The sequence below is a fragment of the Cynocephalus volans genome, chromosome 4 (assembly GCF_027409185.1).
Source record: "Cynocephalus volans isolate mCynVol1 chromosome 4, mCynVol1.pri, whole genome shotgun sequence".
Classification (NCBI taxonomy): domain Eukaryota; kingdom Metazoa; phylum Chordata; class Mammalia; order Dermoptera; family Cynocephalidae; genus Cynocephalus; species Cynocephalus volans.
In genome coordinates this window covers 79,168,209-79,188,728 of record NC_084463.1, presented here as the reverse complement: position 1 = coordinate 79,188,728, position 20,520 = coordinate 79,168,209, and the positions used below count along the sequence as shown (strand labels likewise).

The 20,520-nt window shown below is 43.7% G+C and overlaps 1 protein-coding gene across 2 annotated transcripts in view; it reads left to right on the top strand.

Moving 5' to 3' along the window:
* Positions 1 to 20,520, top strand: part of AMOTL1 (angiomotin like 1) — a 167,051-nt gene that overhangs the window by 17,840 nt on the left and 128,691 nt on the right. The window contains exons 2-3 of one of the 2 annotated variants that reach the window (XM_063092387.1): positions 5,704 to 5,839; positions 17,080 to 17,130. In XM_063092387.1, coding sequence (XP_062948457.1) covers positions 5,755 to 5,839; positions 17,080 to 17,130 — 136 coding nt within the window. In that variant the 5' untranslated portion in view covers positions 5,704 to 5,754. The remainder of the gene's footprint in view (positions 1 to 5,703; positions 5,840 to 17,079; positions 17,131 to 20,520) is intronic. The other variant, XM_063092389.1, reaches the window with a different exon arrangement.

Below are 20,520 nucleotides of genomic sequence, written 5' to 3'. Positions count from 1 at the left end.
GGGACTTCCAAGTTTGGTCTCAGTGGACTGACTTTAGAAATAAAAAGCCTGAGCCACTGAGAGTTCCACAAAGGACCTCATAATTTTTTAACTTCATTAGGTTTCCTACATATATGCTTGTTGCCACAGCTTTTTAGAGAGTAGTAACATAAATTATTTATTGAAATACCTAAAATATTAACATCAATAAATTCCACAGTAGCTTCACAAATACTCTGCCCAGTTGGATAAGCCAATTTAAAATAATGGTTTTCAAGTTGCTCAAACTTTCCAGTTCTACGAGACTTGCAATATTCTTGGAAACAAATAAGAAACCCAGAATAATCATCTCAACTCTCTAAATATCAGCCATTTCCGACAGAGTAGGACTCTATCCCTCTAGCATTTCACGTCCTTTTTTTCACGTAAAGAGGTATTTTATCTCACAGTGGTCTTCTCTTCCCCACAAGGGTTAAGATTCTTGTAAGCACCACTAAATTTTACCACTTCAATATTAACAGCCCAGATGTGTACTCTACTCTGCTATGTTTGTACTATTTGGACCTAGAAGGAAAAGAACCTTCCGAGTTTAGAAATTGAAACTCGTCAGAGCCAAACCCTTGGGGCAGCCCAAGAGGAGACTGCTCTCCATTCTACTGTGGTCTACAAGGTCATCAATGACTGGGTTTTTTTGGATAGCAGATACTACACTAGGCCTAGATCCTAGATAAGGGATATCTTAGCTAGGTATTTCTGGCTGTGAAGGAAGATCCCATCATGTGTCCTCTTCCATCTCATGCTTCAGTGAATTGTTTGGTTTGTCTTCTGGATGTGACCAGATACATTTACACCCTCTCCTTGTAACTGAGATGGAATGCTCCGTCTGATTCCTGACTCACTGAAAAAGAAAGTCCAGATCTGTTAGGCTTGGAGAACATCAGAACTGGAGTAAAATCTTGATAGCCCTGGAAGGGCATCTTACCTTCAAGCAAACTTTGAAGGATGGAGCAAGGGGCAGGAGGTCCTCGAAGAGCTCAGCAGCACTGAGGCTTGTTGGTGAACATCCGTATTTTGTCAAGAATCTAAAAATCAAGTGCTTGTCAGAGGTGTTCACAAATGTAATGGGCTACCTGGGGAGGAAGTGAGCTTCTTATCGCTGGTGGTATTTAAGTATAGGCTGAATAGGCATATACTGGGGGAGTCATGCATAAGGCAAGGATTGGACCAAGGACCCCAAGATCCCTTCAAACTTCCAGATTCTACTGTTTGAAGATACTTGGTTTACCCTGTGTATGCCTCTAAGCTTGCAGTTATCACATTGTTCTGTAATGACAGCTCCAGATATGTGTCTCGCCCACAAGTTTGAAAACTCCTTGAAGGATAAAGCATATTTATCATTTTCTATCCCACACATTGATCACAGTGACTAGTACATAGGAGACGCCAAGTAAATATTTGTCAAATGAATGAAAGAATTCATTTTGTACATCAATATATAGACATTTATGTATATTTTGATTTATAATAAAGTTATCAGCAAGTAGACCTTACTTGCTATGATGGTTTTCATATTCCTTAAAACCAGTGACTGCTTGAATATCTAAATGATGGAATATGTCACTCTATTTCCCCAACATGGCACTTCTAGTTAATTAATTTCTTCTGTACAGATGGAGCCATATAATGGCAGTTATGGCAGAGTCAAAGTAAGAGCAGAGTCTTTCTGAATTTGTATCCCTACATCAGCCCTCAGTGCCAGAAATGGCCCTGAAAGTGGGGTTAGAGGTCCAGGTGCGACATGGCTGCATTAGGTGGGCAGGTGTCTCCTGTGAGTAATCAGGAGTATAGTTTCATCCCAAGCTGGAGTAGGGAGGCAGGTGTATGAGGGGCAGGGACTCTAGTGGCATGCTGAGCAGAGGGGCAGGTATGCAAGCTGAAGTGGGGGGAAATATGGGGGGATTTCAGTGAGTTATACTGGATGAGGAGGTAAGAATGAGACCAGGGAGAAGAGGCAGACAGGATACAGTTTAGGGGTGAAGAAATTACCAAAGAAGTAGAGGAGGTGGGTGAGGATGCAAACAGTACTTTTCAAAGGGACATGTTAAGCTGAGATATGCTTGAGCCAAACACCACCATTCATTCATATATTCAATAATTCAACATATCTGTATTGGGTGCTTACTTTGTGGCAGGCACTGTGCAAATGCTAAGGATACAAAGAGAAATAAGGTAGGGTCTCTGCTCTCAAGCGCATAAACTGTGAAGCAAACTCTACAGATGTATTAACAGACAATTACAATACAGTGTGGTAAATGCTATAACAAGGTAAGCACAGGGAGCTTGTGGGAGTCTCCGGGGACACATAAACAAGTCTAAGATGAGATGTGAAGGATAGGTTGTAGTTAGCAAGGTGAAGAAGGTGGGCCAGGAGAACAGTCTTGCTAAAGCTCTAGGAATGGCTGAATACACAAAAGAACAAAAGAGGAGCTTATTCAGGGGTTGCAATAGTTGTGATGGTTGTGCCTCACATGCCATGTTAATTAGTTGAGACTTTCTCTGGGGAACAATGAATCACTGGAGTATTTTAATCAGAGAGTGACATGATCAGATTTGCACTTTAAAAATACTACTACAACTAAAGTATAGAGAATAGGTTGGAGGAAAGGAAGAACAGAGACCCATCAAAATTGTTGGAGTATTTCAGGGAGAGATGACGGGGCTCCACTAGGGCTGAGACAATGAAAACAGAAGCAGATGGATTCTTGCAACATCTGAAAGTTAGAATGGACGTAGCTTGGTGATCAACTGGTTGTGAGATGTAATCAATCAAACAAGGATGTCCAGGTTTCCAGCTTGGGCAGCTGGGTGGATGGCTCTCTCTGGAGGAGGACCTATAAGAGAGGAGTATTTGTTAGTTTCAGGAGAGTTCTGGTCTGGAGGAGGCAGAGAGCTAAACCTCCTTAAGTCCAGAGGTCCATTCTGCTGGCCTGTCTCACGCCACTCTATCAGAGAAAACAGGTCTCCTTTGGGCTCTTAATGAGATCAAATACCTCACTAGGGTCCTCATCCATACTGGTCATTATCATTTATTTGTCCACTCAGCCAACCAATATTTATTAAATGCTAATTATGCATTCATAGTATCCCAGTATTCCATAGACCTCGGTGTCCATCTATGCAGGTGGCTTAATTCTAAAAACGTGATTCACAAAGTCAGAATTACAACTGTAAGCTTTCAACAGTCTTTCCCACTCATCCCACCCCACCTTATCAAGTGTATTATAGTTTGAGCTGTCATATGCTGCTTTAGAGGAACATGCTTCCTCACTTCCTGTTTCCATAGTTTCATTCATTTTTGTTTTCACTAAATTCCCATGGTTGCATTACATTTTAGTTTCTTCTTCATGGGACTTTTAGTCTTTGATAAGGTTTTGACTTGGATAGAGGTTAAATGTGTTCTAGAAAACTTTGAATAAGTTGTTTTATAGGCCAGATGCCTAGAAACTATTTTTTAGGCTCCAGAGTTTCATGAGCAATTCTGGGGCTCCTTGTGACTCAAGGGATGGTGTTAGAGTTTCAGTAACAGATGTGATTGATCAAAGTCTTCCTCGAGATACTTGTGTTTGATGCAATTTCATTTCACATTAAAAGCCTGGTTTTCTGAAGCTGAGGTGTGAAATTTAAGCATCAGAGAAACCAGCAGGGTTTGCAGGTTGAAGTTAATAAAACACTCACTGTGAACCTATGTAGTTCAGATTAATAAAATAAAATGTGTGGATGCGAGAGACCAACTTTACAAATTCAGAAAATACCATCTTGCAAGTCTATTTCCTGGGGGTCAGGGGGAACTTAGATCCTTGGGCCAAGAGAAACAGGGAATGTACTTTGAAACCACTCTCTGATTAATCAGTAAAGCCTATTTTGTTCAACAAATAGAATCTCACTTACTTCTCAAAAATACTGTAAAGATTAGTGAAGTGATTTTGAATTACTGGTCTGTTGTAAATAAATGTTGCTTTTTAAGGATGCGGTATTACTGTTACTGTTATTTAGTAATCAGTGAAGATACAAATGTTACATATTTAGTTCAGTTGATTAAATGATGATACCAGTGTGATCATGGCCCAGGATTGGATTTCTACTCCAGACACGCTTTTAGTTTTGCACAGAGAACACGTCTTGTTCAATAGTAGACTACCTCTAGACCCAAGCAGCCACCTCTCCTGTGTGGAAGCTTATGTCTCAGTTGGCTAATGGATAAATAATACAGCTTCTTCAGCCCACTAACATGGGTGGATAGGTTGCCTTTGTGTGTAAAAGCATGATATTATATAGGCTGTGAGCCTTGGAAGCCTGAACAGGCCTTTGACAACACCTAGTCCTAATTCCTTCACTTGAATTTGAGGAAATTCAGGCTAGAGAGAGCAAGTGGTTTGACCAAAGTCACGCAGTTAGTGCCAGATTCAGGGCTAAAAACTGGATTTATTGATAAGTCCAGTGTTCTCACTATTGCACTGTGTTATATCCAATCTGTTGTAATTGCCTTCTAAAACTTTTGGGTGCTTGTGTTAAACATAAATCCTTAATGAGCCAGTACCTAATAAAGTACACTACAATCTTTGGTACTTTCTGGTATTTTGTTAGAGATTTTTGTTTGTTTTTTGGTGCAACTCCCATGAGTACCACACTTTTCTAGGCAGACAACCAAAAAACAACAAGTTGATCTGACTTGACTGCAATCTGCAATCTGGCAGGCAGTGCAGGAACCTGTAGGGCAAATTTGAACAGCATTCTGGAGACCAAATCAAGCCAGCTGGTCTGATACAGCACATGATAATTGGTGCCCATCCTCATTAGGCTGGCAGGATTTCTGCTATGGTGGATGTCCCACTTGCTGCACTCAGAGATGTGGTGAATCAGTCACATTCAATTATTCAGCCACTTTCATTTGAGGACCTGTTACATGCAGAGTGCTATTAAGATCTCTTTGTAATATGGGCAAAAGTTTGGCCATGAGTTGCAATCAGCTCATGTATGTAGAGATTCTCCAGGCTGGACTTCTCAGAGGCAGCCAGCAGAATGGAATAAATTTTTTATGAAAGCCCAGAGCTCTTGTGGCATGTGCCTTTCTATCACGGTTTTCAAGAGGAAATGGAAAACTGGTCTCTCTGGTCCATCCTGTCTCTGGGATTTTCCTTTAAAATAACATTTATTGCATACCTTTTTTAGATTGCAAAAGCAATGCATGTTTATTGTGGAAATTTCAGAAAATTACAAAGAAAATAAAAAGTACTCATAATTCCAATTTAATGATAGCTACTTCCAACTTTTTAGTTCAAAGTTTTCCAGTCTGTTTTTAGGCATATATAAGTTTAAGAAAATATACCTTTTTGAAGAAAATGTGCGAAATTGATCCCACTATATCCTGCTCTGAAATTCTAGGAGTCTATAAAACATGTAGAACTAAATAGTAAATTCCTTGCCCAAAGCCTGGCACATGGTAGTTGCTCCATAAATGTTTGTAACTGAATGGAAAGGGAAACCCGGTTTGTGGGCTAGAGCAACCTCACACTCAGGCCATACCCAAATCTTAACAACAAGCTTTACTTGCCAAAGGGATGTAATGAACTGGAAACTGACTACTCTCCTTCAAGAAAGTTTTGTTTTCCAAGAGAGCATCAATAGTAATTCACATCCCTTTTTTGTGCTCATTATGTATTTCAGGAGCTTTTTATTTGATTTGAGAGCTGCACATACAAGGGACTTTCTGGAAGCATGGACCTCTGTGAAAACTGGACTTTGGAGGAAGGAACCTGGTTGTCCCATGCTGGAATTCATCATTTTGCCAACACCAGAGCGGGTATGGCCACTTTTGATGTCCCTGCTACACATGCTACTCTTCAACTCTGGCACCTCATTTTGCCAGCCCTGCTGTGCTCAGTATGCACCCAGTGCTGTTTTTCTTTTCAAAAGCAGCCAGGTGGAGAGGAGAGGTCATAGACTTTGAAGTTAGACAGACCTGGGTTCAGATCCTGAAGCTACTACTTATAAGCTATTGTGGCCTTGAGAAAATCTACCATTTCCTGGGCTCTCACATGAGAATAAGAATGCCTACATTGCAGGGTTGTGATAAAGACCATCAGTCATGTAAACTGTCATTTACTGAGCCTTTGCCCTAGCCAGGTGGAAAGTTAAATATCTAACGTGTGTTAAGCTCTGTATTCCTGTTTTGCTCATCTCCTCTCCTCTCCACAACCCTGTAAGCATTCAAGTTGAGGATAAAGCAACCAGTCTAAACAGTGTAGGTCAGCTCCCCTTCCCTTGTTTTTCTTTGTCCAATCATATGATTAGTGCAACTCAGCATTAAGTGAGGGGGATGTTATTACTTTCCTTGAGTGCAGCATACAAATGTAAGAACATAACCTTACACAGAGCTGTGGTTCTCTATTGGGTCTAAGAGTCCACTCCCTCCCCCATCCCCAAAATTTGATGGAGATCTATTTCGGTGGTAGGAGCCATTTTATGGATGGGGTGATCAAAGGCTGCTGAGGTTAATGCACATGACGTTTTTAGTGAGGATATACCTCCCATCTGTTTGTTGTTTATTCATTCATTCATTCAACATTCATCCAAGGATGGGGAGTACAAGAGAGAGACCAAGATAGAGATCACCAGACTACACTCTCTGATGTGCCCCATCTGTAAAATAGGTTCACTTATACAGCAACAAACACAGAGTTTCTGCATTGCACCAGGACACACCTTCCAACCAAGACAACCACACACAATGGGAGATTCTCCAAAGGGAATGTTGGATGCTTTGGGAAAGGAAATTTAGATGTAATCCACTCCCAAATCAACAGCTATTTGCTCCTGTGCCCTGTTACACTGTCACTCCAGTCTATTTTTAGAAGTTCTTAAGCCAATATCTTCTCACAGCCCATGGATTAAAGGGGAGCCTCCTGAGCTCAACACACAGCCCTTCCTGCTCTGACCTCTGCCTGCCTCTCTAGACTCATCGCCTGCTGCCCATCACTAATAACAACCCTCATCCCTCTTGCTGTATTGACCTCCGCTGGATCCTTGAATATATCATACTGTCACATATCTGTGAGCCTTTGCCATGGCTGATGTTACCATCTGCCTTCTACTGGGCCAGTTCCTAGTCATCTTTGAAGCTTCAGCTTAAGTCATCTGTTCTGGATCTCTTCCTGCTGCTGTACCTACCCACCCCCAGCCTGGTCTGAATGACAGTTCCTCCTCAGAGTTGCCACAGCATCTACTGATTCCTGTGTTACAGCACTTATCATACTGTACTGTGATTGTCTATGTCCTGAACAGCCGGGGAGTTTCTTGAGGCCGATGTCATATTGCATGATTCACCCTTGCAGCCCTTCTACTGTAGCATGGCAAATACTTAGGTATATTTGATAGCTGGCTAGTTGGGTGGCTGGAGGAATGAATGAATTATGGACCACATCCTCTGCATATCTCTGCTTTCACTGAGAGCATTTTTTGGCTGTGGCAGCCCACCTGGTTGTACAACCACTCCTGGCATCATCACATCACTTATCTTGCTTTCAGCACACCTATAGCATTTCATTTAATGACCCCAGTCTTACTCACCAAAGCTTGGAGGCAGAGGAGAGAAAGGAAATGGGTGTGGTTTGCCCACTGGTGCTTCTGTAATCTGGGCAATAGAGTCATCCATCATAGAATTTTAACACTGAAAGAAACCTTAGGGATCACTGCCACAAAGGGGTGGCTAAGAACTACTTATTGTAACAAGCTCCAAGCACTACCACATCCCTCTGTGAGCTCATCATGTCTTAAATCTGCAATCTTTGGGTAAAGCTGGCCAATAGGAAGGAGAACAAGACCTGTGTCTGGATCTGTCTAACAGGGAGGCACTGCTCTTGGGTAAGTGATGAGCTTGTGGGGCTGATGGAGGAGCTTGGTTCTGGTATCTGGTCCCAGTTCACATAATCAGTCTGTAATGATAGAGGCATCCAGGACAAAGTACGGCAGTGTTGCAGTATATGGATCCAAGCACAGTGACAAAGAATTGATGTAGCCGAAATTTGAAAATCTTTGTGAGCACCTGGTATTAGAGTGGTTCTCAGAGGCCTGGGCTGGGAGGCAGGAAAGGTGCAGATCCTGAGAGGACTGAGTAGGGTGCCCAAATGGAAACCTGGTAAAGTCTTGAAGCGGGAGGAGGAAACTCACACACAAAAACAGAGTGTGCTAACATTGCTGTGCCAGAGCTAAGTCAGAGTTGGACGAATTACAGCAAAACATTGTTTGAATTATTTATTAGATGTATACTATTGACAGAATTAATCTAAGCCTTTTTTGGGTATAGATACAGACTATCTCAATTAATTCTCACAGCCACTTTATTCTCATTTTATGGATGAGGAGACTGAGCCTGCAGAGACTGGGAAACTTGTGCAATGCCATTCAGCTCGTAAATGACAGAATTGAGAATTGAACCTAGGTCTGCTCAACCCAGCCACCACAGGTCCCTATCTGCCTTCACAACTTAAGGCTCTGGTGGTCCAGTTACAAATTTTTATTCCTGGTTATTCAATTGTCACAGTAGAAAAGAAAACTAGCTCTGAGCAGGGCCAGAAAATACACAGTGCTGTCATGCACGTGGATTATTGTCCAAGCCCACAGCAGGCTCTCCTGCCGTGTCCTCAGCTAATGCACTGCCAATGCCGTGACCCATGCTTCTGAGCATCTTTCCTCCACACCCCATTTCCCTATACTACCTCTCCCCACCACTAGCTAGTACCAGGTGCTTTATCTCTGAGGTCCATTGTGGGCTAGTGGGGTTTGCATTTCTAGTGAAGTACGAGGGAAAGTCCTGAAAGTGTCCAGGCCTCGGGATTTTGTTCTTGGCTTCATGGAGTCCTCAGAGAATTGCATTATCTGCCAGGGAGGCTCAGTCATCCTGCTGAGTCATAGGCCTTGTGGCAGTCCACATAACATCTGCTCTTGTGTTATCTTCAGAGCATCTCTGGGCTGCCATTAGTGTGGAACAGGCTCCAGGAAGTTGGCTGGGGAGAACCCAGGATGTGTGGGGGTGATAAGGAGTTTCTGAAGGAAAGTCCCTCTGCCACTCCTGCTTCCCACACTCTTAAAAATACCCTCCAGGACCTGGGCCAGTGGGTTTTCAAGCTTATTTTAAAGACCTGGAGCACATTTTCCAAATGAAATTGTCTGCAGTTCCTGACATATAAACAGAAGGGAGACAGTGTCTGGCCAGAGTCCTGTTTCTGATTGTTGTATTACAAGTTGATGTGGTTGTTCCTTTGATTTGCCAGCCGCCACATCATATGTGTGGGGATTTGGTACAGGTGGGGAGGCCCTTCACAGCTAATCCATAAAACATTTCTTCTTCCTGTTGTAGATAGATGTGCTCACTCAGCTGTTTGGGAATCCTGCTGTCCCAGGGGACTCAACCTGCTTAAGCTCCTCATTAGGGGAGAGGCAGGATGTCTGGGAAACATAACCTGGCAGTATGGGCCAGGTGCCTCACAGAGATTCAGTGGTACTGTTTCCATTATGGTTATAAAAACAGGAAGGAGCAGATTTCCCTTCTGGTGCCTCTCAGGGTCAGGGAGAGTTTTAACATTGGTCAGGAAGGAAGGAAGCAACTTTTTGAGAGCAGTCTGTGTGCCAAGCACTGCCATGTATGTTATTTCATTTTATTCAGTCCCTCATTGAAATCTTGTGAAGTAGTTGTTCTTATCTCCATTTTGCAGATGAGGAAACCGAGTCTTGGAAAAGCAAGCTATCTAAGCCAAGTTCATACAGCAAATAGCAGCAGAGCTCACATTTAAACTCAAGTTTTTATTCTCTGGAGCTGTGTTCTGTCCATTTCACTTCTCTGTCAGTTTCAAAGGGCAACATTATTCTGCATCTCCACCTTTTTGTGAAGTTTTATCCTTTTTGTCTATTTCTCTTGCATATAGTGTGGTTTAAAAAATCCAAATATAACAGAATCTGTTATTCATGATCTCCTGTTGGCATTTGTTTCGGTAAGTCTCGTAAAGTCCATCATTTGTTCCAGCCCTTTCATTTGATAGAGGTGAGCACAGTCGAGGCAGGTTTGGAGATTTATCTAAGACTAGCAGCAGAGTTAGGGCTAGAACCCAGGCCCCGGCCTCTCCCCTACCCCCTACACTATGCTGACTGCTAAGGCAATAGCTTCTTGGGAAGCCCACCTTGATGTGAAAGAAGAGAGGCCCCTGTGCAGTCCAAGAAGACTCGTTGTAGCTCTGAAAGAAGCAATTCCTTCTCAAGCCTTGTCCAGGATGCTGGCATGGAAAATATAAGATAGGGTGGTCTCTGCATTTCAGCAGAAACTCATTCATTCTATGGATTTTGTTTCCTAATAGTTCAGTCATAGATTTAAATTGCGGCAAATGTGTTTGTTTTTAATCTTAATACAGGGTATTTTGTCTGATTTCACTCAACAGATCTAACTGAGTGTATGTTGGAAGTGTATGATTTTCCTCTGCAGGGACCTTTTTCTGTGTGTATTTTTGGAATCATTCTTTATTCTGATTCATGTCCGCATACACCTTCTAGTAGCTTCTTGGCTCAGCCACACTTTATTTCCTTTGATGTGATGTTGAGTGAGGATTCTTTTAAGTCTTCATCTCTGTACGATACTTGGTAACAGAAATCCAGGGGGGCTGGATGGATCCAGTTTGTTTATATATCTCACAAAACACCTTGCTTTCGTTAATATTTCCTGCATTGGTATTTGGATTTTTTAAAGAATATATTTAACATTTTTACCAGAATGAATCCTTGGCTTCTTGTCAGACTTAATATCATATCATCTCTTGGGTTGTATTGTTTCTGCTGAAGATAACGATTTTTTTCAGATGAGATATAGTTAACTATTCTTATGGAGCCCACTTCTTTCTTCTGGAAGTTATAAAACACTTAAAGCAGTTATCTGAGGCTTGATTCTCATTTAAGGGAAATGAAGGAACTGTGTTTTCTTTCTCCCTTTCATCAGGATTATAAAGAAGTGGGGTTGTGCTAAAAGGAAAGAATATTCAACCCTAAGAGAAGGAGAAATGTCCTTTGGGCCAATTCAGCCTGGAAGTTCACACTGCAACCAATTAATTGCAAATTTCTTTTTGATAAAACCTTACTGGTGGGCATATATTTGTCCTCAGTGTCATCTGTTAGCTTCTCCTAAGAGTTGCAGATAAGAGACAAGGATAGCAGAACAGAGTCATGCTGTGCTCAGGCAGTCACAGCTCTTCTTCCCTCCTAAATCAGTGCTACCCATGCTCTCCAGGGAGAAGAGGGGAGAAGGGGCACTGTTTCTTCACTCTGCTCTGCTGCTAGCAGAGGGCCTCCAGGAGACAGAAGGCTACCTGCAGAGAAGATGAGCAAAGGGCAGTGCCAGGGAGGAGAGGAAGGCAAGGGAGGGCTCAGCTGCCCACTTCTTTCTTGCTTGAAATTGGTGACCTTCCCAGAGCTGGGTTTGGGCAGGCCATGCACAGATCCTAGTGGGCCCTGGCTACCATCCTAACCTGTTATTATGGCATTTGTGCAGCTCTTTCTTGCAAAGAGAATTGATAGCATGTCTTGGCTAGAAAAACTTCTCCCCATGTGGCATTTAGCTCCTCATACATCTCTTGGAGAAGGAAGCGTATCTGGGTGAGACTTCATTCCTTCCTCCTCTCTACCTGACCATGTGGCTGTGTAGCTTCTGCGGGGCCCAGAGTCAAAGCAGCTCATGAAGACCCTCTCCTCCGAGTAGAGCCCAGAGTCAAGGCAGGCCCTGCTATCTCTGCAGCAGAGGCTGGTCAGAGGGATGGCATTCCCAGACTGCCTCAGGGCATGCTCCCTGCCCGTAGCTGGAGTTCCTGCACACTAGGCAGGATATCAGTGCTGGCCATTGTGCTAAGAACACTTCTTCTAGCTATCTCAAAAAGCATTTAGAGTGTGCTCTTAGCTCTAGAAATGGAGCTAAGAATGCTTGATCTCAGAGTTATGCCCAATGTTGCTATATGACCATACCTCATTTACCAAGGAATGAGGGTTCTGATTAAGTGAGTTTTCCAGGTTACCAAAGTCTAATCCTTTAAGCACCTAAAATTTAAAATTTTACTATTTTATAATAGTTAATAAGGCTCTTAAAAATGACTTTTGTATATAATTGCTTGCCCTACTGAACAGAAAATAGTCATACCCCAGCTTACGATTGGGGGGTGGAACAAAATTTCATTTAGAAATTTGTCTTTAATTTGGAGTCCATAATAATATATCCAACTTGTTTAAATGATTCATATGCAGGTTCAAATGTGCCTAAGAAAATTATCTACCAACACAAACAAGAAACTGTGGATGGTGTTTCAGTTTGGGAATGGAGATTGGGATAGAACAGGAAAGGAGACTTTTATTTTTTGGTTTATACCCATCTGTAAAATGTTTTTTCCTTTACATTGAACATATATTACTTGCTTATATAATAAAAATGAATTTGACATATTTAGAATAATATAAAAAAAGAAATAGTATTAAAGCTAGGAGTTGGGTTCCCAGACTAGCTTCCAAAAATCCATTCAACTTTGATGTATCAGGGCAATGGCAACAGTGGCCATTAGCCACCAGTCCCTCTGTAATCTGTTTCTATGGAAAGCCTCACCTTGAGCCCCAAAAGTACTTCCTCCTTGCTGCTTTCTCCTCACACATCCTACCCTCTAAAAATGCTGCCTAGAAATATGAGCAGGGACTGCTTCTTGCTGTCTGCAGGGGTCATGGCAGCAGGAGGTCCACTTTCCAACAGGGACAGTAAAAAGAGGACACTTGTCTCATGCTCCAGTCCTCTTTGTGGGAAGGAAATGAACATTTCTTAAGCCCCCACAGTGTGCCAGACACTGTGCCTGTCTATCTCATACTTTACCTATTTTGCTGCTCCCAGCATTCCAATGAGATAAGCATTATTGTCAGGAAACTGAAGCTCTGAGAGGGTTAACATCTTTGAGAGATTGCCCCTCTACTAAGTGACAGAGCTGAGATGCAAATCTATCACCTTGTGCACTGTTCATCGTAACTCAGTGACCCTCCAGCACACCTATTTCTTTATAAGAGGCCTATAAACATCAGATGTAGACAGGCACTTTGGATACTTCCTTGAGGCTCAATAAGGTCCTCTGTCATGAAATCCCCTATTAGAAGGTGAGTGGCATGGCAGTACTGATTACCTATGCACCTGTATTGCCTACCACAATGTTGGAATAACTAGATTTCCAATAAATGTTTGTTTGATTAACAGATAATATTATTGGTTGCTCTGCTCTACTTCCTAACATAGAAAATTGTAATCATATAGTTTAGAAAAATTTTCAACAGCAAATATTGAAAGAAGAAAAATGTTTTCTCATCAACCTTCAGTTGATTAGGAAATTCAAATATCTACAGTGCTGCATGGTAAGTTTTGACTTACAAGTCACTCATTTTATAGGAACAAATTGAAGAGCAGTCCACTGTGAATGAGTTAAAGCAGCTTGGCAGTTTGCACTGTTTGGCAGGCTCCAGAACCTAATCACCCTGTGGAACATTTGTAACACTCTTCATAGGGGGGAAATCTGTTGCCATATAACCAACTTTCGAGCCAGTTCTTAGAACACAAACTAAAGCTAGAGATAGTGAACATTCCCCTTAATTTAAACCTAGTCCATGGTTGATATTTTCTTTCAGTAATCCAAAGTTGTTAAAGGAAAGAGCCTGTTTGTGTCAGCTGTAAAGAAGCACGTCATCCAGTAATAACCGATATTTATTTTATTTTTACAATGTGACAGTCTTGTTGAGTGCTCTAAGTACATTAGTTTATTGTACTCTCAGCACAACCTGATATTAGGTATGAATATTATCTCCATTTTTACAGAAAATCCAGGCTGTCGTAAATTAAGTTACTAGTTAGTGGTGAGGTTGGTATTAGAACCAAGGTCTGGCTGACCCCAAAGTTCTCTTTAGACTGTCTCTCTTGGAATACAGAAGCTATTTGCTTCCTGAAACAATGGGAAAATAGGAAACTGATTCTGCAGACAGTCAGTCCATCTGAGCCCATCCATTCATAGGGTCACTGGGTCAAAAGCTGCTGTTAGAACCAAGAACTGACCATTGGAATTGCCAATGGGAAGGACATTCTTGACCTTGACAAGAGCTACTTTGGCAGAGTGGTGAGGTAGAAATCTGTTTGGACTGCCTTTAAGAGCAAAAGGAAGAAATGGGCACTATAAGAATAGACAATTATTTTGGTTAATTTTGTTGTAAAGGATAGCGAAGAATTGGAGTGGTGGTGGGAGAAAGATGTGGAGTCAAGAAAGGATTTTTTTTCAAGGTGGGAACATAGTAGTATGTCTGTATACTGATAGGCATGACCTAGGACAGAGGAAAACAATAATTTAGGTGGGAAGGGGAAAAGCCACGTGAATGGGATCTGATCCACAGTGGAAGAGCTGGCTTAGATGAAGTACAGATGGTTCATCCATAGTAACAAGAGAGTGGGAGTGTAAATAAACCAGGCAAATGTAGAGTGATTGCTGGGCCGCACTAAGGTCCAGTTGTGTTTAATGGTCATGAATTAAAAATAAGATCAGGCAGTATGATTTTGTGCTTCTCCAATCATGTTTAGCTGGGTGCAGGCAGAGAGAAGATGGAAAATTAGATTTTATTAGGATTGATTGCAGGTAAATAGTATAGAGAGAGGGACATGGATTTGAGTGTGCTTGTAAGAGAGTGATAGCAGTGAACCTGGAAACTAAGGTGCATAAGGACAGAAAGGAGGTCATGAGGACAGTGAGGGACAGAGAAAATGGTGTGGGATAAGTAAACTGTAGATGGTGTTAGGATCAAGGAAATATTGGATTAAATAACAGAGGGAATAAGCTGGAAAGGTAGGAGGTGGTGATTGGAGAGTGGAACGCTTGACATTGACATGATGGATAGTGTTGCTATGAGAGTGGGGAGTGGATTGGGATGGTGGGAGCAGGTCAAGGAAGACAGAGGATGTTAAAGAGTTGAGGGACCAGAGTGTGAGAAGAATCCACTATGTGGATATGGAAAAAACAAGAAGTATCATAGGAAGGGTACAGGGGAAAGTGAAAGTGAGTCAGATGCCAAAATCTTTACGGAATGAGGTGAAATAACCCAAGGCTCTGTAGACGACTGAAATAAATAGGGGTGGCAAGTAATATGGTCTGTCATTTTCGAGGAGAGTCAGGTTTTGATCAGAGCAATAAATTTAAGGAAACATTCAGAGAGGAGGCTGACCACATAGGGGATTTTGCTGGTGATGAACCATAAGTTCCAGAGGGCAAATAGAAGGATTCTAGAAGGTGGGAGGGGATGGAGTGATGTGTACATTCACCCACACATATTCAATTCTTGGATTTGGGAGTTCGATGATAAGGAGCAGGAAAAAAAGAAGAGGATGAAGTGATAGGCTAAGCAGCTCAAGAATGGCTGCATTTGTGGGAAAGGACAGCCCCGCTCCTGCCTCCCTGGGCTCCATGAGCAATGCTGGCTGAAGTAGCTTTTTTCTGTCCTCCATGGTAATTTGTAAACCAAAAGCTGACAGTGGACAACCCCAAGATGGCTGAGTATTTACGGGATGAAATTACACTGGCACAGATCCGGGGGCCCCTAGGCTGCTGCAGCTGATGCTTGGGTCACTATGAGACAGTAGAAGGTCCCCCAGGAGGCTGTCCAGACTGTTGACCCTTCAACTGTCAATTCTCAGAGGATGGAGAAGGGACAGTCATTTCCATACTTACTCCTTCCTTCCCCCTGAGCCCTCCCCAGGGTTATCAGCTGTGGGGCTCTCTCTCTGTACCACGTCCCCAAAGCCCAGGGCCCTCCCAGGCAGAGGAGTCACAGTCAATCCTGGGGGGCGGGGGGGAATGCATAATGCATCTGCCCAAGTTATTCAGGCCACTGATCCAGAGACAGATATTCCCACAACGTGACATTAGTTACTTGAGAACTTATGACTCTCAGACCATACCTTCTGTTCTCTACATTCTGTATTTGAAACCAGTCAACCTTTTTTATAGAGTAGGAGCACTCTCCTCTTCTCTCCCCTGCCTTTCCTTCCTCCTGCCTCCACACCCCTATCACAGTGCTCTGCAGCCATCCATAAATTACTTAACTTCCGAGCCTTAGTTTTCCTACCTGTGAAATGGAGATCAATATTACCTTGCCTACTTGAACCAGGTGATCTCTTAAGAGGAGGAAATGTGTCAGCTGGAGTTAGAATTCGGGTTCGAACAGAAGGAGGGGATGGGGGATGGGGGGGCATTTATAGCTCCTCCTCCCTTGCTGCATGTCATACTCAACCTCTGAAAATCCTGCATCTCCTCACGAGATGCCACAGAACAAAGGATTTCCCAAGCATCGGAGGAGGGCAGACATAACATAGAAGAGCAGGAGACCGTTTTAGTTCCGGTTTTGCTGTAATTTTTAATAAATGGGCACAGGGGGTGGGGGTGGGGGAGGACACCCTCCAACCCGGCGTTGGGAGGCAGCGAGCGCGCCGATGCGGAGCGTGACGGCCGCGGTCGCCTAGCAACGGGCGGGGATGCGCGCGGGGCGCCCGGCCCGGTGGGCGCGGGGAGCTCGCCGCCGCCTCCGCCGCCACCGCTGCCGCGCGCCCTGGGGCCTCGGCGGCCGCGAGAAAACTTTGGGGCGTCTCGGCGCTGGGGCGTCGGCGCGAGGCCCGGAGGACCGAGCGATGCGCCCCTCAGGCTGAAGGCAGAGGATGGGGTCGCCGCCCGGCGCGCCAGCCTGGGGAGCCGCGGGGTCTCGCCCGCAGAAAGTTGGCGCGCACCTGGAAGACGCGGGGTCCCTGGGCCGAACTGCCCCCAAGTTTCTTTGGCAATTTCTTATCCCCCGTGGATCGGGTGTTCTGAATCCCGCATGGCCCCGGGTTCACGGATTCTGATCGCTCGGAGAGAGAAACCCGCGCTTTTCCAAGGGACCTGCGCTTTAACTGACGCTTAATCGATTTGCCCTGAATGGTTGCGATTCTATTTTTGTTTTCTGCTTTTCTTCTCCCCCCAGACAGTGAGTTTGTGGAAGCCTCTCCTGTGTCCTATAGCCCGGAGGAGTTAGGTGAGTCTGACCCTTTTGCTCTTTTTTTTTTTTTTTTCGTAGAAATTCCGCCCCAGAACCACGTTGGGGGGTGCCGAGACGAAATCAGCTGGAGGGGTGGAGGAAAAGGGACAGGGGACACTTCCCGGGGCGACATGCATGCTCCCTTCGCGGCGAGACTGGCCTTTTCTCAGCGATTGGGCTTTTGGGGTGGAGGGGAAAGTGTGCATGTGGGGTGTGTGTGTGTGTGTGTGTGTGAGAATGTGAGTGTATGAGTGTGTATGAGTGTGTGAATGTGTGAGTGTGTGTGTGAGTGTGTGTGTGTGAGTGTGTGTGAGAGTGTGTGTGTGTGTGTGAATGTGTGAGTGTGTGTGAATGTGTGAGTGTCTGAGTGTGTGTGTGAGTGTGTGTGTGTGAGTGTGTGTGTGAGTGAATGTGTGAGTGTGTGTGAATGTGTGAGTGTGTGAGTGTGTGTATGTGAGTGTGTGTGTGTGTGAGTGTGTGTGTGAATGTGTGAGTGTGTGTGTGAGTGTGAGTGTGTGTGAGTGTGAGTGTGTGTGTGTGTGTGTGTGTCCGTGTGTGTGTCCAGGTCTGTGGTGCTGCTCCTAGGAACCCGGCACAGCAAACTTCCAGACCTGGGGCAACCTGAGCTCATCTGCCTGGAAGGACGCGGCGGTGGCTGGTTCTGCCTTGCCAAGTAGTTTGCAGGAGAAGGACGTCGTGTGGGTAGTCTTTAACCTGAATTTAATGAACTCGAGGGCCAAAGACGGAGGTGTAGTCATTAAACGACAGGACCTGGGAGCTGCTTCCCTCGCTGATTTCTGTTCCTTATTTAGCCTGTAGGTGTCGCAGAATAAGGGAATAGGACATTCCATTCTCCTGCTTGTCGCTGTTAAATCGAGATTTGCGGTGGGTGACCCGAGACCTTGTGAGAGTCAGACTTCCCTGTGTGAAGAAGAAATTTGAATGGTCAGAATCCCTTTAAGTATTCCCGCCACCCATTCTCACTTAGTGGCTTAGTGGTTCGGTTCTTTTTTTCTGCCTTATTCTTCCTGCTTTCAGGTTAGTTTAGCTGCTAACAATCTGGGCTGTCAAGTCTGTCCTCACTGTTCTCTATCACCAGCCTGAAAATCTGGCCTTCCTACCATGAAATGGAAGTATTTATTTATTTATTTTTTTATGGTGTAAGTTGACAGTTGAGGAGAAGAGAAATTGTCCACAGCCAGCAGCTTAAAAATGTTTGTCTACTGTAATACTCTCAGCTTTGGGCACCTTGTTTGTGGTCAGTTAGTCTCTTGTCTTGGGATGTGTGTCCTCATCAAGTCCCACGTGACCTGAAGTAAAATTCCACCTCAGCAATGACTTTCACTCATTTCTAGGAGCCAAACAACCGAAATAGGTCTGAATCAAGGTTGGCACTCTGAGGCAGGGGAGAGTAACTGGTTTTATTCAGCAAATGTGTTTTTGGCAAGTTGTGAGGCAATCACATCTTTGCAAATGGAATCGTAGACTAAATGCATGAGCAAAACTAGCTTTTAAAGGCATACTGTGATGAATCCTTTTATGAAATGAAAATGACGTCTAAACCATAGCTTTGCATGAAGCAATTTATTTGGCAATCTGCTCCATGTATGTATAATTGTGTATTAATGACATCAGCATTGACACCTCACAGTGTGACAGAAGCTATTCGATCCTCTTAAATTACAGATAAGCATAAGCAGTGGCAGAATGTGCATTGCTTGCTCTGAGAAACCCACCCGCATAACTACTAAGTTATCTGCATTCACAGAATGATTTATGTACCAGAAAGGCCAGGTATTTAACCCTGTTTTATCGCTGTATCTCCCTCTGAGATTTACAGACTGGACTACCCAGCCAAGGCACTGATAAATAGGGGGACCCCTTCAAATTAGCAGCAACGAATAAGAAAACAAACTTTTTTCTCTTTACCTCCCCTGTGGGAAAAGCCTAGTTTCTCATGAGGAGATTAGAGTGTGTTTTAGTCTATTTGGGCTGCTGTAACAAAAATACAATAGACTGGGTAGTTTATAAACAACAGAAATTTATTTTCCACAGTTCTGGATGCTGGGAAGTCCAAGATCAAGGTGCTGGCAGATTCATTGTCTTGTGAGAGTTCATTTCCTCATTCACAGGTGAACTATGTCCTCTCTGTATTCTCACATGGAAGAAGAGCAAGACAGCTCTCTTTTATAAGGTCACTAATGCCATTCATGAAGGCTTCACCCTTATGACCTAATTACCTCCCATAGGCCCCACCTCCAAATACCATCACATTAGATTTCAACATATGAATTTTGGGGGAGACATAAACATTCAGTTCATAGCAGTGTGATGGGAACTGTGAGGTTCTTTCTTAGGCTCTGGGCTTGCAGGGAGATAGAGAAAATAGAAGTGTGAGAGTCTGACACCAGGGTTCTAGCCCTCACTCTGCTTCTGCTTCCTTACTAGACATGCTAACTGGCCTCAGTTTTCTCATCTGCAAAAAGCTGAGGTTGTGCCAGGTGATCTCTAAGGTATCTTCCAGTTCTAGCCTCCTAAGATGCTTTGAGGGGCTTTAATCCAAAGCAGGCCTGTAGCCATTGTGTATTCATTGCTTACATTTGTGTGTTATGCTGTTTGCATGCGTGGTTTCTCCAAAGGGTTACTCTCTCCCCGACAGAGCAGCTCTCTGGATCAGATTGCATTGTTTCCATGATATTCAAGTGAAAGGAGGAGCTGTCATTTCTCCTTTGGAAAGAGTCATGATGGTTTTTGGTGCTTTTCTTAGACACACACAGCAGGGAAAAATGCCTCTTACAGCAGTTGATAAGCTTGTCAAGCAGCCATTCTTTCTGGAGCACAGATGAGCACAGGTTCACCCCTGGCCAGAATACAAGAAGAGGTAGAGGAAAGTTAAAGAAAAACTGTTTCTCTACTCACAATACTTCCGAGAGCCAGTGTGTGGGTATTCCATACCAAGCAATTCTCTAATTCTTTGCAGATACCAACTGGGTGTCCTACAATTTAATTAAATTCTGATACCATCCAGAGTTAGTGCAGTCCTCATGGGTTAGGGGCTTATCCCACAGAACTGCCCACCACTGCAGATGCCAGTTGCAAGCAGTGGCCCCCCACATTACTCACACTTCTGTCTGACTTGGTTACAAATTGGGGGTTCCCACAACCCTCTCTTTGGGCTTGATAATTTGCTATAATAGCTTACAGAACTCAGGGGAATACTTTGCTTATGTTTACCAAGTTATTATATGGGATATTAAAAATAATACAGCCAGATGAAGAGTGACGTAGAGTGAAATCCGGAAAGGTCCTGAGCACAAGAGCTTCTGTCCTTGTGGAATTGGGGTGTATCACCTTCCTAGCATCATGGATGGGTTCACCAACCCGAAA